This window comes from Colletes gigas, unplaced genomic scaffold, assembly GCF_013123115.1.
Source record: "Colletes gigas isolate AHSC1104 unplaced genomic scaffold, ASM1312311v1 Colletes_gigas_Sc00105, whole genome shotgun sequence".
NCBI lineage: Eukaryota > Metazoa > Arthropoda > Insecta > Hymenoptera > Colletidae > Colletes > Colletes gigas.
Window position 1 is genome coordinate 73,738 of NW_025106731.1, and position 9,897 is coordinate 83,634.

Below are 9,897 nucleotides of genomic sequence, written 5' to 3' on the forward strand. Positions count from 1 at the left end.
GCGCTTCTCGACCACGAGAACTTCAGGATGATCGTTACGGCGTTTGTATAAACTCGATGGTACGCGCCATCGGTAAATTTTCTTCGCGCAGGCGCGCTATCGCGGTCTGGTTTTTTCCCCTGAAACGACATAAATCACCGAACTCGTTTTCTCGTCACTTCTAGAAAGTATATCCGACAGATTTACGGGTGGATGTATAAATTACTAGAACCGGGATGTTTGTCGAAGCGGTGCTCTATTGAATCGTTTACTTGCATCCGCTCTCGCCGCGTGCACTCCGCCTCCCTTGGTCCGTCTGTCTACCTGTCCTTTCAAGCTACGATAGCAGAAGCCGTGTTTGTCGAAGTATCATTCGCGAGCGCTACCTCAAACACATCAAAATGCTTATTTACGATCGCGTGCAAGCAACGAACGCGAACGAAATCGTATATAAATTTGGTATTTCGCCATACGGACGCAGCCCAACGGATTTCTCAGTATGGCGACCGTCAGTGCCGATCCAGCTTGTTGTCTGACCGACTCCAGGTCGAAAATCAGTCCTATCAGCAACAGACCCGCTGCGCTTCTCACCGATTCCGATATCGTCAAGATCGTCGAACGTAAACTTCGTTCGAATAACTTTCGCATTTTGCACTGGAGTTTGGATAACCTAGGGGAGGTGAATGGATACTTAGGATCGTATTACACGTTATCGGTGACGGTGAAATTCAACAACAAATCAAAGGAACTGAAGTTTTTCGCGAAAACACCGCCGCCGAGCACCAGCCCCCAGTACGAGTTCCTCGTACGTTACAACACGTTCAACAAAGAGATGATAGTCTACAGCGAATTAGTGCCTACGATGGGCATAGGAAACAGCCTGAAATGGATACCAGATTACTATCTAGGGAAAAATAATGCTATAATGGTCCTGGAGGACGCGAAGCAGTCGGGTTACGTTACGCCCGACAAGTTCGTGCCGTACGACGAGGATCATTGCATCTGGGTGACGAAGGCTCTCTGTATATTGCACTCGAGATCCTTGATCCTGGACGAGAAGCTTCGACGTAGCACCGGCCAAACAGTCATGGATCTTTACGGACACCTGCTGGAGGAGATGGCTTTCGTCCAGGACGACGTGTCGGCTCGGAAATATCTCGCATCGTGTACCATCGGCGCGCACACGATGGTCGATCTTATCGAGGGTCTGAGCGACGTCGAGAGGACGACAGTGAAGAATCGGATCTCCAGGTGGGTCGACAAGATTCCCCAGTTGCTGAAGACGACGAGTAAATACAGGAACGTTATGTGCCATCGGGATGTATGGGCGAACAATATGATGTTCAAGAGAGATTCAACGGGTAAGCCGATCGGTTGTTACCTAGTAGACTATCAGTTCCTGAGATACAGTCCACCGGCAATCGACTTCGTCTTTTGTCTTTACCTGACGACCGATCGCGACACCAGGCGTCGTTGCTTCGACTCGCTGGTCGAGATTTATTGCGATACGATGCGACGAGAACTGGCCGACGAGGGCCTCAACGTCGACGACTGTTTACCCCGCGCCGATTTCATCGAATCTTGCGACATGGCCAAGCAGATAGCGTTGATTTTCTCCGTCACGAACATGCAAATCATGCTGCTAACGAAACAGGCGTCCGAGAAGTATTTCGTTAAGAACACCGACCAGCTGGAGTACGTTTTGTACGGTGACCAACGATCGGAGCTGGTCCTTAGCCAGTGCAAAGCCGTAAAGGCTTATCAGACACGTATCATCGAGATAATAGAGGAAATCAAAGACCACTTGCCCGACAACCCGCCGAATTGTTAGCTCGCGAGAAGGAACAGGGATGCAGAATGGTCTCGTGAGTGTCCTCGTTTGTACCTGCATTACAATCTGTGATAAAGGACTTTGGAACGGAGCCAACAAAGAGGAGGTTGCCCTTATTTCTGGATCCACGATTCGCGGATGTGTCGTTTAGTCTTGGAAACTTGCTGGAGCTCGCAGGAAAGATTGTGGCCGACCAAGGCCAATCGATAGAAAGTGACTTTTTAACATTGTGGTACGGTGGAGCCTAGATTGCACCGCTCAACAAATTTTAAATAATAATTTATACTGAGAAACATTATTTGGCTCTAGTTTGACAAATACTAGGAAGGATTTATTCAATTCAAGTACAGTGGATGCTAAAGTAATACTAATCGGGATAATAGTATTTATTAACCATTCATAGATTATAAAATCATAGTTTTACTGAAACATTTTTTGCAATGTTCCAGCGATAGGCTGCTAAAAGATTGTAAAAATGCACTTTTTTGGGTACGACAAAATTACCAGTTTTAGTCCCAGTATCGAATACTTATTAATCGAATAAAACGATCACTTTGGCAAGGAATACATATTTTCCATTCACCAGTGTTATCGAAACGTGATTTATGACTAGAAAGATCGAATCTTAAATCCACCTCCTCCAGCTTGTTTATGTTATCTTTGGAAAGCGACCTTTAAAGACAAGTATATCACGAGGGAAGTTAGGAATATATTTTTTTTAGTAAATTCTATTTTATCGGTACCTTGTAATTTTATAAAATTATATATCTAAATCTATATATCGAGTTCTCGATATATCTGGTGCTACGTATTTATTGTATACTATTATTGTAGTAATCAAATGCTTTTTACATGCATGATTTTCGTAGTTAGAATAAATTACATTTTATTCTTTTACGTGACGCTTCTGTTACACATTTGTACCTCCCTCTTCCGTTTGGCTCCTCGTTTTACTTCGTTTTGCTATACAATTGGATCGTTCATATCACAGGAGTTCATTAGTTCTTCCAAACTAGTTATTGATTTTTCGTACAAATAACCGAAGTTCACGTTTGAATAAGTGGATTCAATCACCCTGGAGTTCAGTTAATCGGATACGGAGTCAAATTTCGTTCGAATAAATGAAGTTCCACCGCGAAAGCATTCATTTCCATTCTATTTAGTCGTCTTCTGAGAGGCTGAATCGTTTCGAGCAGTGTGTTCCGCGGTAGATTGTAACTCCCGATGCGAGAGTCGCGCGAAACAACTTTTCGCGCGCACGCAACGATCGGATCGCGGTGTGTATTTTGCAACAAAAGTTGAAAACGCCAAGTGGCTGGTATTTTTCTATTAACACGTGTACGCTCGCGCGGCAGGGGTTTTAAGGTAGAACTGCTCGTTGGTTATAATTGATGACGAGCGTAGCACTTTGAATAGAAACGAACACACAAGAGCCTTTTGCTCGGGAATTTCGTCCCGTTCGTATTCCACGTTCATGCTGCCGCATCGTTTCTCTTTATTCCCCACTTCAGATTTTGCCGGCAGTAATGCGTACGAATAAAGCAAATACGTCAACCCGCGGTTTCCATCGCTATGTATTATTTTCCAACCCCGTTTGTTATGATTTGTTCTTCTTTTTTGTTTTTTTTTTTAACAAATTGCTCGCCATTCCTCGGTCCTCCGTGGCTCGTTGGCGAACTCTGCGTAACGTTTCAGCGTAATTATTTCATTCGGTCGGACTTTATACGGCCACGCGCATACGCCCGCGGCTTTGTTAAATGGAGAATCGTTAAGAAAGCTAATTTTCCGCTTAAAACCATTGTGTGATATGGAGCTTTGCCGGCTTAAACGGCGTCATCGTTCCCTGTTAGACGAACTCCGTCGTAAAAGAGAAAAGGGATTACGGCCGGTAATAAACTTTGCAGAAACCGTGCAAAAGGCGGAAAGATAGGGATGTCTAATATTTAAAGTAACATTACGCCGTGACCGACATATAGGCTCGCTGCGTTTCATGTTCGGTACGAGCAGCGAAATAAGTTAACAACTTTTGGTATTATTAGCAGCGCATAACGTATCGTCAATTATTTTCTTATAAAAAAATCTAAACGAAATAACTAATAAATATGTTTCATGAAAATAGCGAAAGGGTCTATATATTTTAAACGACTCAGATATACTATTCAGGGATCGCAAGTTGTTGAGGAATCAAATTTTTTTCTTTACTTACATAATTATAATTACCTGTACGATACTTTTAATCATTGGCGTCTAATTTCTTTCTATTTTGATATTTTAAATACCTTCAGATAATGTTATTTACTGTTATAATACCGTTTCACTTTGGCACTTTATTGGCGGAATCACCGAATTCCTAGCCAGAAAACTTGCTTAATGGTTCGCATCGGAACGACCCGGCCTTAAAGCGTTAAAAAGTAATCGGAGATAGAAACAACGATCGTGTCGAATTGTTCCGTACGCGAACTTATTTTCCAGTGATAATCAAACGAGCTGTATTTCCCGTTTGTCGAACGGTGACAGGCTAGTTCTGTTCAACGGCTTGTGACGTTATGTCACACTAAAGGCAGAAGTTCGTTTTATGGCCAGCAATTCGAAGCGGCCGTAATCGTTCCTATGCCGAGCTAATAACATAAGCGTGGAACGTAAATTGGGTTGCCCATCGATAACAGAGTTGCTACGATTGTACAGTAAACACAATTTCGCGCGACGGTTGAACACATTGTTCGAGCACGGCTTTTAATGTTTATTTTATTTCCAGCAATTGCGAATTGTTTCTTTCGACACGGGAACTGCGCCGGGTTGAAAAATACGATGCATACGAATGGCGTACGAACTTTCGCCACTTTGTTCGAGAATAGAAAATAAACAACGAGATCAATAAAAGAGCTGCGATATAACATTACATCAATCGTTGAATGTTTTGATCGGCTATTGTTACATTCGTGAGAATATTCGAAGCACAAAAGATTCTCCGGTACAAAGAGTCGCCTGTGATATGATTTTTATAAAATCTTTAGACGTAAAGATTTATTGCTTATTTTAACATTCCAACGTAGGAAATAAGTCTTCGTCTATATTTTTTACGTGATTGTTTAGACGTTCGAGGGTTAATTAAAGTTTCCCTTCTCCATTAATTTTGAATCAGTTAAAATAATCACAATACAAGTTTGTTATTTATAAAATTCAGATTCCAGAATTTAAGATCCAGAAATTATTATTTTTCCTTTGAGTTATACATCGGGTTTCTCATTTGACGTTTTCGGAGCCAATTCCTTAGAAACCAGTTACTCCATCATCACAGACAGAATTATTACGTGCAATAATTATTGCATCTCAACAATCCGTACACAAAGCGAAAATAGTTATCGCTCTAAGAGGGGAATCATGCTGCGGGCTGTACGATTCGGAGCGATCAGTGCAAAATTACCATCCCACTGAGAGCAATACCGCACCAAGCTTGTTAATCACAGAAGCTTAGTGTTTCTCGTATGCTCATTATACTTCACGGGCCACGAGCTTTCCATCGAACGCTGTAGAATTATCATCGATCAGCCAATAGCATTGCGATTCCATTATCCGCATCCTTGCGGAGCTCGGACTGACTAACCTCCGCTCGTAAACAGGAGTCTTCCTATAACCGTGCTACCTCGACTATATTACTTTGGGGATTCTATCCGTGTCTGCGGATGCGTTTCCTGACTAACAGAGCTATTTAAAAATTCATTCGAAGCTCTCGCGAAAGATCAGCCTGAGACAGGACTCTCGAACGTGGTGAAACATTTTGCATCAGTTTCCGCGTAATAGCCTATCGACTGTATTACTGGAAAGCGACGATAACACTGGAACAACCGGCCTCGGATATACAAGGTGTTCCATAATTCACTGGTACCCTTAACAGTCCGCTACCGATGCCAGATTATTTCCGACCTCGGTTGAGATGCAATATTATTGTTCGGTTGCAACCGTGTTAATACAAAATACATTGTGTTACTGAGATATTCGCGTTAAAAAAGTGATTAGATGATTACATGAACTCGTAAATTCGTAGTTTGAAAGAAAGACTTCGGACTGAAATAATTTAAATTTTGAGCTTAAAATTTTATAAAACAAATCCTGGTGAATTGGAAAATAGTAAAGCTCGACAATTGTTTTGTTCATTTATTCTACACTTGCTCTGGCTGAAGTCTGTTTTTTTCGAATTTTTTGGTAATTTAGGAAAATGGAACAATGCATGCTTGCGAGATCCGTTTTGTTGTTTTTGCTGAAAAATTTTGTGCCAGAAAAATAGTGCTATACACAGAGCACTGATTGGAAAAGCGATTTGTCTAGCTACAGTGGCATCACGTGTCATTTCGAATAGATTTGGCTTACGTCATGTTAGAAATTGTACAAAATTAAGTAAGTCTTATTCAATTTTAACGAAAATTTTTGTTGTATTTATCTTAAATATAGAATCATCCATATCAGAAAAGGAAGTGTTCCATTATTCGTAAATTTCCTTAACTGATAAATAATACAGGCACCGGTGTTCCTTTTTTTTTGTAAAAATAGGAACGTTTCATGCGCACCTTTTCACGAGTAGCGCGGATAGGTATTTTTCAACCGAATGTGTATCTTGGGCAATGCAAATGTCGGCGGCATAAATTAGATTTCATGCTAAATAGCGAAAATGCAGAGTTCTATTTAAATTGTCATAACTCTGGGGGAAAAGGTCGTTGCTTTATTTAAAAAAATATAGTATTAAAGTGGGAACTCGAAAGTTTAATGCTCCGGAGATAAAAGTTACGGGAGAAGATTTTTAATCGCGTACGTGGTATCAAAGTTGAGGAATTTTAAATGATTTTATACGTCTGGAACAGCATCGCTAGATAAATTGCTTCGCAGGATTTGAAAGCTGCTGCTTCATATTTCAAAACGCCTTCTCTTTGACATAGTTGTATAGCTTTCTTTTTCAGAAAATTATAGCACTTTGACACGTTGACTTTACTACATTTATCCCTGTCTAGGTTCATCCTCGACATTTTTAGAAATCATAAAGTGATAAATTGAAATATTCAATAGTCGAGTACTTGTTATTTTGTAGTAATACTGATACGAAGTATTATATTAATATTTACTATTTTCCAGTTGATTTAAAGTGTTTCTTTAATTTTGTTGCGAAACGTAGTTGTTATGTATATTAACGTAACATGATTTTAAAACACAATTTTGTTATATTCTATACATACAAAATACAAGAGGTATAAATAATTTTTTCAGTAGTTATAAATGTTCGTATACAGAGTTGTATACTGTGCTAATATTTATGTTCATCGACACCGGAGGTCAATACATGATGGAGTTTCCCGGTGAGACTGACCGTCACCCCTCTTGCAAGATCACACTACACCACCTCCCTCCAACAAGCGCGTCAAGCATTTGAAGAGGGGTGCTTACAACAAGATCCACTAATTGGCTTTTCCAGATACTGACAATTACTAATCTGTGTGTGTTAGAAACATGTGAGGGAGTTGACGATCAGTGGCGAAAAATTTGCAAAGAGACTAGTTCAAAGAAACATCGAGCAATTTATTTTTCGTCTTAGATATTTATATCAGTTACAACCAATATTAAATATTACAACCAAGTGCTGGGCAGTGTCCAATTAAAAATTGTAGTAGTTTCGTTGGGCTCCCTGATCGAAACAGCTTTGATTTGCTAGTCGTTTATAGGAAAGAAAGTGTCGAGTGCAGGTGGTTAATAGCGTTCGTTGGACAGCAGCACATCTGCTTGTGAATTCGTCGCGGAGCAGACTGGCGCGTTAAGTAGATCGCACGGAAGTCTCGTGGCTCGTGAAGACCAGGTCGAAGGGCGCAGGCGTCCGGTATCCGGCGTCCGGTGGCGGCAAGCGGGCTCGGATTTTCTCTAGTGCCGCGTCAACTGCCGCTGAGAGAGTCGTGTGCGTTGCACCCCGTCGTCTCCAGCAACCCTCATTTCGCGTGACTTCGTCACGTTCCTACCTAGCTCGCAACGAGTCACGTTCGTCGCGAAAACGTTACGATTCAGGTCTCGTGCCGATGCAAATGCTCTTCGACGATTGAACGACGACTTTACGGACGTTCCGTCGCTGGTTCCCCTCGATCATGTTAAGAAAAACACATCGGGGAAGCGTGTCGCGCGAAGCCTCGTTCGCGATGCCGCGATCGTATCACGGTTAACAATCGTAGCGCAGTAATTTTTAAATTTTCCGTCTATACTTGAACCAAAGTGGCGAGTGCGTCTCTGTTTCGTGTGAAATTTCAAGGTCGGATGAAAGTTGTCGAACGAGTGTGTGATAATATTTTAACCAGTGTGTCGAAGGATACTGTGGAATTGTAACGCGTCGTTTTTAGTCTTCTACGAGCCACCCTCGCCGCAGACAGTTTTAGGCCGCGTTCGAGGAGGTTCTGGCGAAGGTTCGGATAAAGGTTTCGTGAAAGTGCGTCTACTATGAATATGTGCAAAGTGCTGGTTGCCGTGAGTTTAGTGGAGACGTCGACCGACTGGAAAAGAGTGCTTTTATTGGGCGTCGAAGCATGAGGGACGTGGCATCTTCAACGTAATGGTGAGTCCAGAACTCGCTTTAATGGATTCGGTGATCCAAGGTCCAGGGTCCACGGTCTTGATTTTACGCACTTTGTCCGGTCTCGAAAAAGGCTGGAAACGCTGGTACCGCACACCGAGCCCGTATAAATCTTTTAGAAAAAAGTGGCGCGTGTACGCTGCCCGTTTCGGTTTCCAGAAACGTTTGTACGCTATGGTTATTGTGCCGTGCGATGTTTCGGATAAAAAATTGCGGGAAACGCTGTGGCACCGTTGATTTCAGTGTACACGAAAACCAGCGTGTTTCGAAGAACTGTAGGTAGTTGTGACTTTTAATTTTTTACACTGTTTCGAATATGTGTCGCACGTGTAAAGCATCGCCGTTGAAAGCGGAATTTAAGCAATGTTCTAGGTAGGTCGCGTGTTACTTTCTTTTCGAACGTATCTGTTATCGTGTCTTGGCGTTATTTGTGCCCTATCACGGTGAAATCTTGCCACGTTGGTGCTCTGATTTTTCAGTGTAACTCTTTTTCGGTAAACGATGTCTATTTTAGAGAATTCTTTGAAACAAAATCTGAGGTTGACTGTTTTTATGCTTTCAAAATTTCGTTTCTGATGTAAGTGGTTTATATATGGTTTCTTTTGTTCTTTGAAAATTGATGTAAATAATAGAAAGACTTTGCGACACGTTAAGTGTCTAATTTTCGAGAAGACTCACAGATTCAGACTCACATTTCTATTTAAATATATTGTTTCGTTAAATGTTGATTAAAATTGAGCGATAACTGTATTTTTAATGTAATGTTTGGCATCGTAATTAAAACGACAGGGACGAATAACATCGGTCAACTGTGATGGTAAAAATGATACTTACATGTGTCTATTAAGATAGTTTCAATAATAGGTGAGGTAATTTAACCGAGAAAGTCCGCGTCACGAGGTAACAAAAGTGATAATACTATGCAAATGGCTTTTCGTATTAAATTCTAGCGAGAATCGTAATTTGTCTCCATTATTATATTAAACTCCAACCTCCAGCGATAAATCAATACAAAAGGATAGGTGGGAAAATATTTTATGAGAATAATATACCTACAATGACAAAGTATATTCATAATGTAATAAGTATCCGAAGAATTAATAATTAATGTCAGTCGTCATTGTTCCAAGAATCGTATATATCTGAGAATTACAATTTTTAGCAGAATTTCATGTAATATATCATATTCGGTTAATTGCAAATAACGTTTAATTTAATTAAATCGATGGATTCTCATTTACATAGTTTCCTGTTAACAAAGTTATTTCGAACAAATGTACATCGTTGATATTAATAATTTTAAATATACGTATAAAGCACTTTTGCAGATATTCTATAAAAGTGGCATAAAACGCGTCGGAACACGATCGCAAAGGGCAGTCAAAAATAAAGAAAAATATTGAACTGATTAAAGGATATCGGAAAATACTTAATTTTCGCTTTAGAAATCTAAAAACAAAATCGCATCATTTATTGCACGATAATAGCA

At 40.7% G+C, this 9,897-nt stretch overlaps 1 protein-coding gene across 1 annotated transcript; it reads left to right on the forward strand.

The window, feature by feature from the left end:
• Positions 1-471: 471 nt before the first annotated feature.
• Positions 472-2,141, forward strand: LOC122404119. The gene has a single exon (XM_043408021.1). The coding sequence runs from the start codon at positions 479-481 to the stop codon at positions 1,808-1,810; it is 1,332 nt and encodes a 443-aa protein (XP_043263956.1). The 5' UTR covers positions 472-478; the 3' UTR covers positions 1,811-2,141.
• Positions 2,142-9,897: the final 7,756 nt, after the last annotated feature.